Source organism: Callospermophilus lateralis, chromosome 20 (assembly GCF_048772815.1).
Source record: "Callospermophilus lateralis isolate mCalLat2 chromosome 20, mCalLat2.hap1, whole genome shotgun sequence".
Taxonomy (NCBI): domain Eukaryota; kingdom Metazoa; phylum Chordata; class Mammalia; order Rodentia; family Sciuridae; genus Callospermophilus; species Callospermophilus lateralis.
In genome coordinates this window covers 1,868,754-1,888,842 of record NC_135324.1, presented here as the reverse complement: position 1 = coordinate 1,888,842, position 20,089 = coordinate 1,868,754, and the positions used below count along the sequence as shown (strand labels likewise).

Below are 20,089 nucleotides of genomic sequence, written 5' to 3'. Positions count from 1 at the left end.
ATGAATAGATAGATGGATATATGGATCATTAGATGGATGGATGGATAGATAGACAAATGGATTCACAGATGGATGGATAGATGGGTGGGTTTATGGCTGGATGGATAGATAGATGAATAAATTCATGGATGGAGGGTTAGATAGATTGGTAGAGAAATGGATAGACAGATGGATTAATAGATGGACCAACGATGGATGGATAGATACACAGACGAATGGATTGATGTATAAATGGATGGATTGATGGATGGATAGACAATTGGATTAATGGATGGATAGATGGATGAATGGAGGGATAGACAGATGGATTGATGGATGGATGAAGAGATAGATGGATAGAAAGATGGATGTATAGACAGATGAATTGATAGATGGATTGATGGATGGATGATAGATGAATGGATAGATAGATGGATAGATACATAGACAAATAGATTGATGGATAGCTAGATGGATGAAATGATAGATAGATGGTTGGATGAATGGATAGATAGATGAATAAATGGATTGAGGGTTGAATGGAGGGATAGACTGATGGATTCAGAGATGGGTAGATAAATAGAAGGATGGGTGGAAGGATAGATGGATGGATTGGTGGATGGATGGATGGATGGATAGACAAATGGATGGATGGATGGATGGATAATAGATATTTGGATGGATAGGTACATGGATGATTCATGGATGGATGGATAGATGGGTGGATGGAGGAATGGATAGCTGGTTGCATGGGTGGATGGATGCATGCATAGAGATGGATTGATAGATGGGTAGATGGATAGATACATGGATGGATAGAGAGATTGATGGATGGATAAATAGATGGATTGATGGATGGATAGAAAGATGGATGAATGAATAGAAGAATGGATGGATGGATAGATGATACATGGATAGATGGATGATTTGATAGGTGGATGATGGAATGACAGATGGATAGATAATTGGTTTGTTGGATATACACATGGATGGATGGAAGGACAGATGGGTTAATAGACGGAGGGATGGATAGATAAATGGATAGATGGATGCAAAATGGATGGATGGATAGACAGATGGATTGAAGGATGGATGAATTGGTAGATTGATTGATACAGTGATAGAAGAATGGATTGATGGATAAATGGATAGATGGATGGGTAGGTTGATAGATGGAAGAATGGATTGATGGATAGATGGGTGGATCAATAGGTAGATGAATGAATTGATGGATGATAGATAGAATGATGAATGGTTGGCTAGATGAATAGCAATTTAGATGGATGAATAGATAGATGGGTGGATATACAGACAATTTAGAGATGGATGGATGGATGGATAGAGAGATGGATGGATGGATGGATATATTGATGGATGAATAGATATATGGATGGATGGATAGATGGATGGAATGACGGATGGATAGAAATATGGATGGATAAATACATAGATAGATTAATGGATGGAAGGATGGAATGATGGATGGATACATAGATAGATGGACTGATGGAGGGAGTGAGGGATATGTAAATGGATGGGTGGATTGATAGACTAATGGATTAGTGGAAGGATGGAAGGATGGAAGAACAGATGGATGATTGATGAATGGATGCAGAGATAGAAGAATGGATTGATAGGTGGAAGGAGTAGTGGATGAATGGATGAATGGATAGATAGAGGGATGGATAAATAGATGGATACATGGACAGATGGATAGATGAATGGAATGATAGTAACATGGATAGATGGAATGATGGATAGATGGATTAATGGAAGGATGGATGGAATAAAGAATGGTTGTACAATTGGTTAGATGGATGGATAGATGGATGGATGGATGGATGAATGGAAGGATAGATGGATGGAAAAAAGAATGGATATACAGATGGATTGAAGGATGAATAGATGGATACATGCAGAGATAGAAGAATGAATTGATGGATAGATGGAGTAATAGATGGATGGAGTAATAGCTGGGTGGATGGATAGATGGATGGATAGGTATATGGTTGCATGTATTAGATGTATGAATGAATGTATGAATGAATGGACTGGAAGATGGAAGGATAGATGAATGTAGACAGATGGGTGGATGGATAGATTGTAGGATGAATAAATGGATAAATGGATGGATGGATGGATATAAATGAATAGATAGATGGATGGATAAATAGATACATGGATAGACAGATGAATGGAGAGATAGAAGGATGGATTTGTAGTTGGACAAATGGGTAGATTGATGGATTGAAAATGGATGGACAGAAGGATCGAGATTGATAGATGAATGCATAGATGGATGAAAGGGGGATGGATAGATGGATGGAAGGATGATAAATGGATAAAAAGACAGATGTATTAATGGTTGGATGGATGGATAGACTAATAGATGGATGAATGGACAGAAAGATGGATAGATGGGTATATAAATGATTGGATGGATGGACAGATGATATATGAATGAATAGATAGACAAACGGATTGATGGATGGATGAATCCATAGACAGACAAATGGATTGATGGATAGATAAATTAATGAATGGATAGATGGATGGATAGATGAGCAGATGAATGATGGATAGATGTATGGATGGATGGGTAAATGGATGGATAGATGAATAGATAGTTGGATAGATGAAATGAAGGATGGATGATGGATGGTAGGATGGATGGATAGATGGTTGCATGAATAGATGGATAGGTAGACGGATGGATAGATCTACTGACAGATTGATGGATGGAGGGATAGATAGATGGATAGATAGAGATATGGATGGATGAATAAATAAATGAATGGATTTATAGATAGAAGGATAGATGGATAGGTGAATAGACAGATAAATGGATGGATAGATAAATGGATTGATGGATAGATGAATAAATGATGGATAGATAGATAGATGGAGAGATGGATGGATGGATGGATAGATAGAAAATAGATTGAAGGATGCATGAATAGATGGATCTCTGGATAGATGGAAATAGACAAAGGGATTGATGGATAGATAGATAGATGGATGGATTGATAGATGGAATGATGGATAGATGGATAGGGAGATAGATGGATAGATGGATGGATGGATAGGAAAATACATGGATTATTAATGAATGGATGGATAGATAGTTGTATGGATGGATAGAGAGATGGATGGATGGATACATAGACAAATAGATTGATAGATGAATGAATAGATAGATAGATAGATCAATGGATAGATAAATTCATGGATGGATAGATGGATGCATAGATAGACAAAAGGCTTGATGAATGAATGGATGGAATGATGGATAGATGGATGGGGAGATGGATAGAAGGATAGGTAGATGGATGGATTATTAATGGATGGATAGATAGATGGATGGATAGATGGATGGATGGATGGATGGATGGATGGACAGATGGTTGTATGCATGAATGGAGAGATAGATGGATGGATGCATATACAAATAGATTGATGAATGGATAGATAGATACATGAATGGATGGATGGATAGAGTGATGGATAGATGGATAAATACATGGATAGATGGCCTAGATGGATGGATAGATGGACACATGGTTAGACAGATGAATTGATTAATGGATGGACGGAATAAAGGATGGATATATAGATAGATGGATAGATGGAAGAATGGACAAATGGGTTGATAGAGGATGGATAGATGGAGAAATGGATGGATAGAATACATAGATGAGTGGCTAGATGGATGCTGAAATAGAAGAATGATTGATAGATGAAAGGAGTAATGTATGGATAGATGGATAGATAGATAGATAGATGGATGTATAAGTAGATGGTTGGTTGGATGGATGGATAAATAGATGGATAGATAGGTAGATGTGTGGATTGATGGAAGGATGGATAAATAGATGGGTAGAATGATGGATAGATGAATAAATAGATGGTTGGATGAATAGATAGATAGAAGGATGGGTTGATGAATGGATGAATAAAATGATGGATAGATGGATGATAGATGGATAGAGAAATGAATGGATAGAGAGATGGATGGATAAATAGATAGATTAAAGGATGCGTGAATAGATGAAGTGATGGAGATAGATGAATGGATTGATGGATGGATGGAATAATGGATGGATGGGGAGATGGATGGATGGATAGGTAGATGCATGGATTATTAATATTAATGGGTGGATGGAGAGATAGATGGAAGGATGGATACATAGACAAATAGATTGATAGGTAGATTAATGGATGGGTGGATGGATAAATATATAGATGAATTTATAATGAATAAATAGATAGATGGATGGATAAATAGAGGGATGGATTAATGGATGTATAGATGGATAGAAAGATGAATGGATTGATGGATAGATATATGAATGGTTGGATGAATGGATGACAGATAGATGGATCAATGGATGAATTAGGGGTAGACATATGGGATCATAGATGGATGGATAGATGGATGGATTGATGGTTGATTGGATAGATGGATTGTTAGATGGATGGATGGGATAGATAGATGAATGGATTGAACGATAGATGGATAGATGGAGGATGGATGGTTAGATGAATGGATGGATAGATAGATGATGGATAGATAGATGATGGATCAACGGATGAATCAAGGGATAGACAGATGGATTCATACATGGATGGAAAAGTAGATATATAGATGGTTAGATGAATGGATTGATGGATACATGGTTGGATTGATGGATAGATGAATAGATGGATCATTAAATGGAAGGATGGATAGATAGACAAATAGATTGATAGATAGATGAATTGATGAATGGAAATATGGATTAATAGATGGATGAATGGATAGACAGGTTAATGGATTAATGAATAGATGAATGAATTTATGGATGGATTAATGGATGGATAGTTAGATGAATGGATTGATGGATAGATAGATATATAATGGATAAATAGATGGGTGGATTAATGGATGTGTAGATGGAAGATAGATGAATAGATGGATAGATAGATGAATGGATGGATAGATAGTCAAATAGATGGCTGGATGGGTAGATGGATAGACAGATAGATCGATGAATGAATGGAGGGATAGACAGATGGATTCATAGAAGGATAAATGGGTGGATGGATAGATTTATGGATAGATAGACTTATGGGTTGATAAATGGATGTATGAATGAATAGATACATTAATGAATGAATAGACAGATGATGGATAAATACATGTATTGATGGTTTGGTGAATGGAATGATGAAAGGATGAATAATTGGATGGATGGATAGATGGATGGAAGGACAGAAAAATGGTTGATAGATTGATAGATAGAATGATGAATGAGTAGATGTATAGATGGATCAGTGGATTAATGGAGAGATAGATGGATTTATAGTTGGATTAATAGATGAATGGATAGATGAAGGGATGGATGGATAGATAGATGGATGGATAGACGAATAGATTGATGGATAGATGAATGGATGGAATGATGGATAGATGAATAATTGGTTGGTTGGATGGATGGATGAATAAATGAATAGATGGGTACATGCGAAGATAGAAGAATGGATTGATTGATGGATGGATGGATAGAGTAATGGATGGATGGATGGATAGATAGATGAATGAATAGTTAAGTGGTTCGATGGATGGATAGATAAATGGATTGATAGATGGGTGGATGGAATGATGGATGGATATTGTTTGGATAGATGGATAGATAGATGGATGGATGGAAGCATAGGCAGATGGGTTGATAGATGGATGGATAGATAGATAAATAGATGGATAGATAGAGAAATCAATGGATAGATAAATAGTCAGATGATTGATGAATGACTGGCTGGATAGATGGATGGATAGATGAATGCAGAGGTAGATAGAAGGATGAATTGATGGATGGATAGATGGATGGATAGATGGAAAAATGGATGAAGGAATGGAGGGAATGATAGATAGATTAATGGATGGATAGATGGATGGATGGATGGATGGATGCAGAGATAGAAGAATGGATTAATGGATGAATGTAGTAATGGATCAGTGGATAGATAGATAGATGGGTTGGATAGCTAGATGGTTGGGTGGATGGATGGATGGATGGATGGAGGCATGGTCAGATGGATGGATAGTTTGGTGCATGGATAGATTGATGAATGGATGAATGGATAATTGTTTGGGTATATGGATAGACAGATGGATGAATGGATAGAAGGATAGACAGATGGGTTGACATATGGACAGATGAATGGATGAAAAAACGGATGGATGGATGCAGAGAGGAATGGATAGACAGATGCATCAATGGATAGATGGATGGATAGATGGATGGATGCAGAGAAAAGAATGGATTGATGGATAGATATATAGATGGAGTAATGGATGGATAGATAGATACATAGACAGATGCATAAATAGGTAGATGGTTGGTTGGATGGATGAATAGATGGATAAATGGAGGGAATTATGGATGGATAAATGGGTAGATGGTAGAATGGATGGAAGGATACATGATTGCATGGGTGGATGGATAGATTGATGGGATGATATACAGATAGATTGATAGATGATAAATAGATACATGGATAAATAGGAGGGAATGATAGAAAGATGGATGGATGAATGAATTGATGGATATATAGATAGATGGATGGAAGAGTAGATAGATAGGTAGATGAATAGAAGTATAGATGGACAGGTGGATGGATGGATAGACGGATGGATGGATGAAATGATAGATGAATGAATGGATAGACAGACAGATGGATTGATAGATGTATGAATTGATAGATACATGGATAGATGGATGGATGGATAGAGAGATTAATGGTTAGATAAATAGATGGATTGATGGATAGATAAATAGATGGATTGATGGATAGATAGACAGATGGATCAATGGATAATTGGTTGGATGGATGGATAGATAGATGGATAGATGGATAGATTGATGGATGGATGGATGAATGGATGAGTAGATGGATAAATAGATGGATAGATGGACAGAGGAATAGATAGATGGGTGGAAATGATGTATGGAATGATGGATAGACAGACAAATGGATGGATGGTTGAATAAATAAAGAGTTAGATGAATAGATGGATGGAAGGATAGACAGATGGATTGAGACATGGATGAATGAATGGTTGGATGGTTGAATGGGTAGATAGATAGATGTATTAATAGATGAATGGATTAATAGATAAGATGAATGGATGTATAGATTAATGGATGAATAGAAAGATGGATGAATGAATAGATAGACAGTTTGGTGGATGAATGGATAGAAGGATGGATGCATAAATAGAAGAATGGATTGATGGATGCATGAAATAATGGATGGATGAATGGAAAGATAGATGGATAGTTAGATGATTGGATGGATAGATAGATGGATAGGTGATGGACAGATGGAATGATAGATGAATGGATGAATGGATAGATGGATGAATGAATAGATGGATGCATGCATGCATATATACACAGACTGATGGATGGATGGATAGATAGATATATGGATGTGTAGATAGATGGATAGACAGATTGATTAATGGATGGGTAGATGGTTGTATAGATAGACAAATGGATTGATGGATGATAGTTGTTTGGATGGATGAATAGATATAGAGATGGATTGATGGATAGATGGATGGAGATAGATGGATGGGATTATAGATAATGGATAAAGAGGTAAATAGATGGATGGATGGATAGATAGGTAGATGGGTAGATTGAGAAATGGATGGATAGATGGATGTATGGAATGATAGATGGATAGATGGTTGGTTGGATGGATGGATGAATAGACAGGTAGATGAATATTTGGATGGATGGCTAGATTATTGTATGGATGGATAGATAGATACATGGATAGATAAATGGATGGATATAAAGATTGATGGATAGATAAATAGATAGGCTGATTGATGGATAAATAGATGGATGGAGGGATGGAAGGAGGTATGAATAGATGGGTGGATTGATGGATGGATGGATAATTGGTTAGATGTGTAGATAGATAGGTGGATCAATGGAATGACTGATAAATTGAGGGATATATGGGTAAATAGATGCTGTATGAATAGATAGAAGGATGGAAAGAAAGGAGGATGGATGGCTATGTGGATGGCTGGATAGATGGATGGATGGATGGATAAATGAAGAGATGGATGGATAAATGAATGGATGAATAGACAGATGGATATATGGATGAATGGATACATGGATGGATGGGGTGATGGATGATGGATAATTAGTTGGATCAATGGATAGATAAATTGATGGATGGATATATATGTTTGGTGTGATGGAAGGATAGATAGATGAATGGATGGATAGACAGATGGGTGGATGGATTGATGGATGGGTCAGTGAATGGATGGTGGATGGATAGATGGATGGATGGATAGATGGATTGAGGTAGATTGAAGAACAGATGGATAAATCAATGTATAAATGGATGGATGGACTGATGAAGATGGATGGGTGGATGAAGGATAGATGGATGAACAGGTATATAGACAGATGAATTGATGGATGGATGGATATATAGACGAATGGATTGATGAATGGATGGATGAATGGATGAATAGATGGATGGTTATATTGATTTATGAATTGATGGATGCATGGGTTAATAAATGAATAAATGATAGATGATGAATGGATAGATAGATGGATGAATGGATGGATGATGGATAGATGGATGTATGGATCAATGGTTAAATAGAAGAATGGGTAGATAGATGGATGGATGGAGAGGTAGATGGATGGATGGGTGGGTGGATGGATGGATGGATGAATGGATAGAAGGAAGGAAAGAAGAATAGATGAATAGATAGATGGATATATGGATAGATAGAATGATGGGTGGATGGATTCATGAATAGATAGATGGATATATACATGTTTGAATGGATGGGTAGATAGGTGGATGGTTAGACAGATGGATGGATGGATGGATGGATGGATAGATAGATGGATGGCTTGATAGATGGATAGGTGGATGGATAGATTGATGGATAGATGGATGGATGGATGGATGGATGGATGGATGAACAGATGAATGGATTGATAGTTGAATGGATGGATGAATGAATAGGTAGATAAATAAATGAATAGGTGGATGAATAGGTAGATAGATGTGTGGATGGATAGATGTATGGAGATGGATAGATGGATGGATGATGAATAGATGGGTAGATGGATAGATGAATGGGAAGATGGATGAACGGGTGGATGGATGGTAGGACAGATTAATGGATAGATGGATAGTTGGATGGATGGATAGATGGATGATTATAATCACAGATGTATATAGAGATGGATAGACAGATGGATAGAAGATGTATGGATGTATGGATGAATGCATAGGTGGATAGATGGATAGATAAATGAATGGAATGATAGATTAATGGATGGATGGAATGATAGAAGGAATAATGTATAGGTGGATTGATGGTTGGATGGATGGATGGATGGATTAATAGGTGGATGGCTGGATAGATAGGTGAAAGGTTGGATGGATAAATGGATGGATGGATAGATAAATGAGTGGATGTATGGATGGGTGGTAGAATAGATTGATGTTTAGATGGAAGGATAGATGGTTAGATGCATGGATGGATGTATAGATGGATACGAAGATGGATGGATGCATGGATGGTTTTGTAGGTGGATGGATGGATGGATAGATAGAATAATGGATAGTGGATGGACCTTAGATAGAATAATAAATAGGTGGATGGACAGATTGGTGGATGGTAGGGATTGGATGAATACATTGAAAATACATATAGCATAGTGTCTAACTTTTGGTAAGATATCAAAGAATCCTATTCAAACATTATAAATTTGACATATTTTATAATTTGCAGTCGAGTTATAAAATTTCAAAATCTCACTCTATCTTACTTTGAGATCTTTGTTTTTCTAACATGTCTGTTAAGCTGTTTAATGATTTTTTCTCAATAAATTCCTTAATCTCCAACATTGTTGCCCCGGCCAAAGGAACAACTGGTGTTCTTGAAGTGCTTCGTCTAGAAATTCCACAAAGAGAAAAAAATTAATGAAGATTAAAAAAAAAAAAAAACATCAGATGGATGTGGGGGCACATGCCTGTAATCCCAGAGGGTTGGGAGTCTGAGGCCGGAGGATCATGATTCAAAACCAGCCTCAGAAAAAGCGAGGCCCTAAGTAACTTAGTGAGACCCTGTCTCTAAATAAATACAAAAAAAGGATAAGGGATGTGGCTCAGTGGTCAAGTACCCCTGAGTTCAATCTCTAGTATCTCCCCCCCAAAAAAAAATTGCACCTCAGAAGGTGACCATTTTGAGGACTGCATACAGAGACCACCAAGCTTGAGACACATGTGCATATAAACACAAGCTTTTCTTTCTTTCTGTGTTCTTTAATTTTGCCTGGGTTGCACGAGTTCCAACTTAACCACAATTACTAAATTAAAGAGAAATCTTGCCCTGAGTTGTAACAGGTCCCATCCAAGAGGGGCTCTCTTCCCACCCCACCCACAAAATAACAGGATACCATCCTTACCGAATTGAAGAAAGATCATCCATTTTGAGTGACTTTTCATAGTCCTCGTTGTTCTTGGAAATGATTTCAGGCTCTGCTTGGTGAGAACCTGATAATATTAGCAAATGTCACCAAAGTTCTTATTCCATGCTGATTCAGTAAGAAACAGGGACCCCCTTACACATTTCTGTAATGCCGGCTTTGAGGCAGAAGGCCAGGTGTGTGGTAAGCACCCCAAAAAAGAAATTTTGGGGCTAAGGTGGTTGCTCAGTGGTAGAGTACTTGCCTAGCATGTGTGAGGCACTGGGTTTGATTCTCAGCACCATATATAAATAAATAAAATAAAAGTCCATTGACAACTTAAAAATATTTTCCAAAAAAAGGTTTGTTAGTCATTACCAAGCACATGGATAATGAATATGTGGATGAGACTCATTCTAATTATTTGAACAAATGGAGGCCCTCACAGAGAAAAAAGAAGAAAATGTATTACATATTAAATTGTCCACTTTGGTACTGTTTAGACCTGGGCACTCTTTAGATGCAAAAAAAAAAAAATCTATTGGGAATATTAAGCAATTTTCATTCCTATTAGCAGAGGGAATAGTAAGATGTTTAGGGAAATTTTTTAAGGAAAATACGTGTGATAACATATTAGTGATCTCAGAATACAGTAATATGACATGCATCCTCATCTTATAGATGAGAAATTTGCTTTCATATTCATCTGGGGTCTGGGGTTTTAGCTCAGTGGTAGAGGGCTTGCCCAGGGACACTCCACAGCAGGTCCAACCACCAGAATGGGAAGTTACACCCCCATAGTACATGATATGTCAAAATGCACTCTGTCATGGAAAGCTATAAAGAACAAATTTTTAAAATTAAAGAAAAAAAAACACAAAGAAGTTTGCTTTCCTATGCTGAGCAAAATGTTACACAGGTGGCCATAGGTGGTGGAATGGTTATTTTTCCTTTTTAACTAATTTTCTGTATATGCTGAATTTTCTTTATAAATCCACTTCTATCACTTCTAGGGTCAGCAACGTTTCTTGCAAGTCATACAATAGATGAAAATTAAAGAAAAAGAACCAACAATAAAATTGATGGAGGGAGCAAGAGGGCAGGGCCGGGCCTTGCAGGATGGACCGCACTGCGGGCAGCTGCCGCTACATGGGAGGGACTGCAATGCACCTTCAGCTGCCGCTACATGGGAAGGACTGCAATGCACCTTCAAAGCTGCCGGTACATGGGAAGGACTGCAATGCACCTTTAGCTGCCGCTACACGGGAGGGACTGCAATGCACCTTTAGCTGCCGCTACACGGGAGGGACTGCAGTGCACGTTTACGGGCCCAGCGGCTCCATCGACGGTTACCCCCGCTACAATCTTGCTCACAGCTTTTCCACAAAGGTACTGCTACTCACCTGGAAAAGGTTTTGATTGTTTCTCTGCTTTTTCCGGTTTTCCTAAGAGACGCTCCTCATCCCACTCCTCTTTGTTGATGCTGGCCTTCTCGTGGCTCAGATCGCACTGTCTTCTCTGATCTAAAACCAAATGTCTCACTTCCTCTAGAATGCAGAAGAGAGGATCGTGGACTCAGTCAGTTAGAGGCACCTCCTGCAGACCCTCTACCTGACCATCGTTTGACTCATGATGGACATGAAGCAATAGGTAAGGTAGATGAGGCCAAGCATAGGGCTGTCATCCCAGAAGCTGGGGAGGCCGAGGCGGGAGGATGGCAAGTTGGAGGCCAGCCTCAGCAACTTAGCTGAGGTCCCCAGCTACTCAGTGAGACCCTGTCTCTAAATAAAATATAAACAGGGCTGGGGATGGGGCTCAGTGGTTAAGTGTCTCCCAGGTTCAATTCCTAGTACCCCCCCCAAAAAAAAAAAAACAAAACAAAAATAATAGACCACTGTGCTAACAAGTTCTGGCTCATGAATTACCCTGCTAAATAAATTGCCTCTTTTCTTTGTAATTTGAAACAGACTTCTTAAAGCGTTCCTTCACTCCCAAGAAACAAAGTGTGTGTATATCGGGAATCCTGGGACCAAAGGCAGGATTTGGAACCACAGGTACTACAGACCCCACAGGAAACTATTAACAATGATCATCTCTGGAGAGACATCATGCAATATTGATTTTTTTTCTCCTTTTGGTACTCTGTTGCTAAGTTGTTTTTACGAAGTTAATATGCACGGCCTTTATTAGTAGGAAAAACACAAATCACAATAGCCCAACCATGGATGGAAGCAGCCTAGGTGTCCATCAACAGATGAATGGATAGAGAAAATGTGGTATCAGTATCTATACACTATGGAGTGGGGTTTTTATCTTATTATTATTTTATTTTATTATTTATTATCATTTTATTATTATTTATTATTAATTTATTATTTTATTATTATTATTGGTTTTAGTACCAGGGATTGAACCCAGGGGTGCTCAACCACTGAGCCCCAGCCACATCCGCTTTTTTATATTTTATTTAGAGACAGGGTCTCCCTGACTTGTTCAGGGCCTCGCTAAGTTGCTGAGGCTGGCCTCCAACTTGCCATCCTCCTGCCTCAGCCTCCTGAGCTTCTGGGATGACAGGTGTGCGCCACTGTGGCTGGGCATAATGATATTTTTATTCAGCCATAAAGAAAAATGAAATTATGGCATTGCAGGAAAATGGATGGAACTTTAGAACATTATGTTAATCAAAGCAAGCCAAACTCAGAAAATCGAGGGTCATATGTTTTTTTTTATGTGTGGGAGCTACCGAGGAAAATCAAAAAGGTGGGGGGTGTCATGAGACCAGTACAGTAGAGGAACCAGACGGAGGGAGAGAAGGGCAAGGAGAGGGGAACGATATTGGCCAAATGACACTGTGTGTGAATATGTAATAGCAAATCCCATCATTATACATAATTACAGCGCTGGGATAGAGCTCAGTTGGCAGAGTGCTTGCCTTGCATGCACAAGGTCCTGGGTTCAAGTCCCAGCACCACCAAAAAAAAGAAAAGAAAACATAATTACAATGCACCGATAAAAATATGGGAAAAGAGCCCCGTGTTGGCACACACCTGTCATCCCAATGGCTAGGGAGGCTGAGGCAGGAGGATGGCAAGTTGGAGGCCAGCCTCAGCAACTGAGCAAGACCCTAAGCAACTCAGCGAGACCCTGTCTCTAAATAAAATATAAAAAGGGCTGGGGATGGGACTCAGGGGTTAAGCACCCCTGGGTTCAATCCTGGGTACCCACCCCCCGCAAAAAAAAAGGTAGTTTAGTGAATCTCCACTAGGGGGCAGTGTTGGCCTCCCAGGGACATCTAGAAACGTCTACAATGTTTTCAAGGGTCACTGTGAGAAGCTATTGCTGACAGCTAGTGTGCAAAGACCCCGGATGCTGGCAAACACCCTATCATGCCCAGGAAATGCACTACAAGCAGGATTTGCCTGGCCCCAAATGTCAACAGTGCCAGAAAAAGATCAAAAATGAGAGGCCCAAGTCCCCAGTGGCAGAACAGGTCCCCTTGAGAAGACAGGCCAGAAAGTGGGTGAAAGCCGGCTTCCCAGGAAGCACCGTTGGTTCCAATTCTACCATTAAAACAAAATGATGATCTTACTTTGCTCACTGTAAAATGGGGAGAATTATATTTGTCTGCAAATAAAAAATAATAATGGTTCTCTTACACATGTTTCTTATTTTTTTTTCTTTTCTTTTTTACCAGGAATTGAACCCAAGGGTGCTTTACCCCGGAGCCCCATCCCCAGCCTCTTTTTTATATTTTATTTAGAGACAGGGTCTCCCTAAGTTGCCTAGGGCTAAGTTGCTGAGACTGGCCTCCACCTTTCGATCCTCCTGCCTCAGCCTCCCAAGCTGCTCCAGGCAAAAGTTACAAACCTTGAAACATTTTATATTTCAGGGTTTTGAATGAGGGTTACTCAAACCAAAGGGGGAAATCCCAAGCTTCCAGAAACATCTCAAGAGAACACTGAAATGCCTGACTTACCGAAAGATCCTGCTTCTTCCAAATAACTGGCAGCCTTTAATCGGTAATACCTGACTTTCTTTGAAATCTTGTCCTTGGTGTCCCAGAGCCTCAAGGTTATTTTATGGAAATTCATTTTCTTTAGCAGTTCCTTCGTCACACTGATGTTAAAACTTTGGCTCCAAGACACCCATAATTTGCCACCTTCAACCCATGGCTTAATAGTCTGTATTTAAAAAAGAGAGAGAGAGAGAGAGAGAGAGAGAGAGAGAGAGATCTCTTAAGAGAAAGTCATGTGATTGCAGGTTGTCAGCAGGGCTGGGTGGCCTGGGACCCTGAATTCCTAGCAAGCCCCAGGTGATGCGCACCCCGTGAGTCCCTGGAACACATTTTGCCGCAGTGCATAATATTCTACTTGCCAGGACGCATGCGCACACACCCCACAAACCTTTACTCCAGAGTCCAGGAACACCTTGGCCATTCCGGGAAATATCACCATGTCCACTATCTTAGGTTCCTCGTCATCTGGCAGGAGGAAATACTCAATGTGGTAGAAACGACGAAGCTTTGCGAAGTGATTGTCTAGTTTGGGGTTTTTCTTGAATTTTTCCAGAATGTTTAGATATTTTCCTTTAATTCCTAGAAGGGGTTAAGTTGAATGAATGAGTGGGAAAAGCAGGCCTCTCGCCACAGCCCCCTGGAGCCCAGTGCTATGGGAAGGGCCTCCCAGAGGCCTTGCATTGAAACTTTGATCACCAGCCTGTGCGGGCTACTGGAATGTTCTAGAATAGTTTAAGAGGTAGAGAGCCTCGTGGGAGGAACTTAGGTCATTGGAATGTGACCTTGAAAGGAACATTGGGGGCACAGGTGGCATCTGCCTGTCATCCTATGACTTGGGAGGCTGAGGCAGGAGGATCTCAAGAGGGAGGCCAGCCTCAGCCACTTAGCCAGGCCCTAAGCAACTCAGTGAGACTTTGTCTCTAAATAAAATATAAAAAAGGCTGGGGACGGGGCTCAGGGATTAAGCATCCTTGGGTTCAATCCTTGCCCCCCCCCCCAAAAAAAACACAAACTTATGCTAAGTTGCTACATTGCTGAGGCTGGCCTCCAACTTTTGATCCTCCAGCCTCAGCCTCCAGAGCTGCTGGGATGGCAGGCGTGCCCCACGGGCATCCATAAAAAAATGCAGACTGACGGGAGCACATCGCCTGCTTCTCAGTAGCACAACCCACTTTTGTTTTTTTTTTGCAAAATGAATTGGAATTCTGCTTGACCACCTACCAAAATTCACCGGGAATGCCAGAGAGATAATGAATTTGCAGGGGACCACCTGGGGGACGTCAGGCTCAAAGGGGCTGACGGGCTCTTCTTCCAAGGAGCCCAGGGTGCCGTAGCGACCGTCGTAGTCGTCCTCCTGCACCCTGGTCCCCAGGTAATCCTCCACCACGCAGTCGTTGGTGGTCTGGAAAAAGCTATGTAGAGAAGTCAGGGGGTCGATGAATTCCGCGTCCTCATCCTCCCACTCCCAGGCGTTCAGCGACATGATGCTGGGCTGGCTGTCCCGGCTGGGAGAGAAGAAAGGTGCAGTCACCCTCTGCCAGCAGGAGGGAAGCCCCGCCCCCTTGGGAAGCCCCGCCCCTTGGGGGAAGCCCCGCCCCTTGGGAAGCCCCGCCCCTTCTCTCCTTCCCCTCTTCTCCTGCAGGGCTGTCCCCTCACCCCACCCAACGCCAGACATTGAATGGGCATTGGATGCTGGCCTGAGGGGACAAGTTCAAGATCTACAGAGGTAGCCCAGCACAGGCGGTGGCTCATGCCTGTCATCTCAGTGGCTGGAGAGGCTGAGGCAGGAGGACCGCAAGTCGGAGGCCAGCCTCAGCCACTGAGTGAAGCCCTAAACAACTCAGGGAGACCCTGTCTCTAAATAAAATAGAAAGGGCTGGGGACGGGGCTCAGTGGGTGAGCCCCCCTGGGTTCAATATCTGGTCCCCCCCAAAAAAGAAAATCTATGGAGACACAATCCTGGGGACTGTTGGAGGCGGGCGGGGAGGCCGGGCTGGGAGGCCGAGCTGGGAGGCCGGACTGGGACATCTGGAGTGAGCAGACACATAGGGAACGGGGTCCTCCAAGACGCGGGGTACCTGTGCGCTGGGCGGCAGCCCCTCGGCTCAGCCCTTGGCCTCAGTTGCCCCGGGGACTTGACAGCAGCGAAAAGCCCCGCGGGCGGGCGCAGCAGCTGCGAGTCCCGCAGGCCCCGGCCGGTAGGCTTTGTTTGGCCGTTGCTAGGAGACGGGCGGGCACTCGAGGCTAGGGGCGGGGCTAGGGGCGGGGCCTCGGCGCCCAATCAAAGTCTGTCAAACTGGTGCGTTCCAGTTCCTAGACCAGTTGTGCTTTCATCCATTCAGTCTTTAAGGAGCTCCTACTCTGGGCATAAGCACTTATTATGCGCCTGATGTTTTCTTCTCTTTTCTTTTTGGAGGGGGACTACCAGGGATTGATCTCAGGGGCACTGAACCCCTGAGCCCCATCCTCAGCCCTATTTTGTGTTTTATTTAGAGACAGGGTCTCCCTGAACTGCTTAGGGCCTCGCTTTGGCTGAGGCTGGCTTTGAACCCTTGATCCTCCTGCCTCAGCCTCCCGAGCTGTTGGAACTACAGGGGGCACCACCAGGCCCTGCTATACAGGCAGGGAGCTAACCCTCTGGGCAATGTTGGAGCTCTTAGGGTTTGGGTCTAGAATGTTCCCCCACAGGCTTGTGTGTTGGAAGCATGGTACCCCCATGCAGCAAGGTTCAAAAATGGGGCTTTTAAGCAACAACTAGATCACAAGGCTTTGACCTTATCCATGGATTAATCCATTGAAGGCTAAATGCATTACTGGGGGTGGGGTCTGCCTAGTTAAAGGAAGTAGGTCACTGGAGAAGTGCCCTCCCTGGTGGTGTGGCTCTGTCTGTCTCTGTCTGTCTGTCCCTGTCTCTCATTCCTTTTCCTGGCTGCCATGAGCTGACCATATTTCTTCCCTAGATGTGCCTAAGAATCCCGCAGAACAAATATCAGAAATTAGATTCTGGCCTATATCTGTAATACCAGCAACTCCGGAGGCTGAGGCAGGAGGATCACAAATTGGAGGCCAGCCTCAGCAACTTAGCCAGGCCCTCAGCAACTTAGCAAGACCCTGTCTCTAAATAAAAAATTTTTAAAAAGGGCTGGGGATGTGGCTTGTGGCTAAGCACTCCTGGTTCAATCTCTGGTACAAAAAAAAAAAAAAAAAATTGGTTAGGCTGTACTTTGATACTGAATTAGATGGGGAAAAGAGTGTTTGTACTCTTTGACCCAATATTACATCACCCAGGATCCAGAACAAACTGTTCTCCATATTATTTTAATGAAGAAAACGTTGAAAAACCACTTCTTGGCCAGGTATAGTGGTGCACATCTGTAATCCCTGCAATTGAGGAGGCTGAGGCAGGAGGATTGCAAGTTGGAGGCCAGCCTCAGCGAAAAGACCCTAAGCAACTCAGTGAGACCCTGTCTCTAAATAAAATTAAAAAAAAAAAAAAAAAAGAGGGCTGGGGATGTGGCTTAGTGGGGTTGAGTGTCCCTGGTTAAATCCCCAGTCAGAAAAAAGGGAGGAGGAGGAGGAAGAAGAAGAAGAGGAGGAGGAGGAGGAGGAGGAGGAGGAGGAGGAAAGGAAACCACTTCTTGGGACAGACACATCCGGGTAACTCGATGAACTATGGAGAAAAGTTAACGATGGCAAAGCTGCTTATTTTAATGCTTGGTTCATGTGCAAAGCGATCTGTGCTTTTTATGTCAAATTCAATGGGGTACAATTGACACCCTGTAGAATCGTCCCCTTCAAACACTCATGAATGCAAAAAGTCTGGAAATACATACTTCCCGAAAGAACCAGGGTCCCCTCTTGGTGACAGGATGCTGGATTCCTTTGCCTGATAGCATTTTTCTAGACTTTGAACAATGCACAGTTGGAATCGCCTCCAAGGATACAGAAGTGACTTCAGAGAAAGGGTTTCTTTGCCAGGGCCTCTCCCCCTCCCCTCCCCCTCCCCCTCCTCCACCCCCTCCCCCTCCTCCACCCCCTCCCCCTCCTCCACCCCCTCCCCCTCCTCCACCCCCTCCCCCAGCTCATACAAAGGAACCCTGGGAGACCCAAGAGTTTGCTCACTTTGAACCTCAAACAAAAACCTTATGGATGCAATTGGAATGATTTCCAAGGCCCCTGGTAACCGGGCCCCACAGAGGGACAGGCCCAGCAGGGCTCCATTATACCCTGGGCCCCCCCCCCCCCGAGGTGCAGGGCAGCTGCTGCGACCAGGGAACAGTCTCCAGAGCCAGATTCTGAGAGGCTTTCTTTACAATATTAACTGGGCCAGGAAAGTGACTGTTCAAAGGATTCTTCAGCACAAGCAGTTACCAGCCTGGTGACAGGGGACAGAGGCATGTCACTTGTTTGCCTGGGCAACCAAGTCTCAGCAATACTAGGAAATCAAATCAGATTCCCTAGATGTGCCTAAGAATCGCCCAGAACAAATATCAAAAAATTAGATTCTGGCTGGTAGTTGGTGACCCATGCCCGTAATACTAGCACCTCCGGAGGCTGAGGCAGGAGGATCACAAGTTGGAGGCCAACCTCAGCAACTCAGCCTGACCCTTTCTCTAAATAAAATACAAAATAGCCCTGTCCCCAGCCCTTTTTATATTTTATTTAGAGACAGGGTCTCACTGAGTTGCTTGGGGCCTTGCTATCATTGAGGCTGGCCTCCAACTTGCGATCCTCCTGCCTCAGCCTCCTGAGCCACTGGGTGTGCACCACTGTTGCTACAGTTACACACACATTAACATTGTATATAATACAGTGTAGCGGGCTGTGTTTGCTCATCCCCAATTTTTTCCTGGCTCATGTCCTTAGACACCAATTCCTCATTACTATAAATAATGACGCAGTGACCATCCTGTGGCCCTGCGTTTTTCTAAGGTAGAAGTCAAGGAGTGGAAATGGCACAAAACTTTTGTCCACTTTCTATTAGTTTTATAATTTTTTTTAATGTAGAAAATGGTTTTGAGGTGAGGCAGCTAATTCCTTTCCAATCCAGGTGCCCCTTGGACAAAGTTTTCAAGAATGAATGGGAATTTGCTGACCTGGATACTGTGGCAGAGACACAATTTTAGTGGCATGATTTTATTTATTTAAATAAAATAAATAAACCACTGAGCCCCATTCTCAGCCCTATTATTATTATTATTACTATTACTATAATTTATTTTGAGAAAGCATGTTGCTAAGTTGTTTAGGGCCTCGAAAATTGTTGAGGCTGGCAGCAAACTTGCAATCCTCCTGCTTCAGCCTCCCAAACCACTGCGCAACCACACCCGACAGGATTTGATATTTAAAAACCACAGATGCAAGAGTCTGCCCATCTACTAGACAAGGAGAGTGGAGCCTCTTGCTCCAAAGTGGCTGGATAACTGCTCCCAAAGCAGATAACAGGTGGATACCATCCTGCCCATTCAGGAATAGAGATCAGCAGTCACCCAAGAAGTACATTTTTCTTTCACCTTCCAGAAAAGTGTTCCAAGACATCAAAGAGACTAAAAAGACTTAAAAGCAACCTCTGAAGCTCATCTCGGGCCAG

General features: G+C 42.0%; 1 protein-coding gene across 1 annotated transcript in view; it reads right to left on the bottom strand.

Moving 5' to 3' along the window:
* Cfap92 (cilia and flagella associated protein 92 (putative)) overlaps positions 1–15,982 on the bottom strand; it is a 38,091-nt gene extending 22,109 nt beyond the window's left edge. Inside the window, exons 1-6 of the mRNA XM_077106213.1 lie at positions 15,721–15,982; positions 14,888–15,078; positions 14,444–14,665; positions 11,888–12,029; positions 10,485–10,572; positions 9,846–9,970 (exon numbers count right to left, since the gene is read on the bottom strand). Of these exons, the coding sequence (XP_076962328.1) occupies positions 9,846–9,970; positions 10,485–10,572; positions 11,888–12,029; positions 14,444–14,665; positions 14,888–15,078; positions 15,721–15,982 (1,030 nt within the window). The remainder of the gene's footprint in view (positions 1–9,845; positions 9,971–10,484; positions 10,573–11,887; positions 12,030–14,443; positions 14,666–14,887; positions 15,079–15,720) is intronic.
* Positions 15,983–20,089: the final 4,107 nt, after the last annotated feature.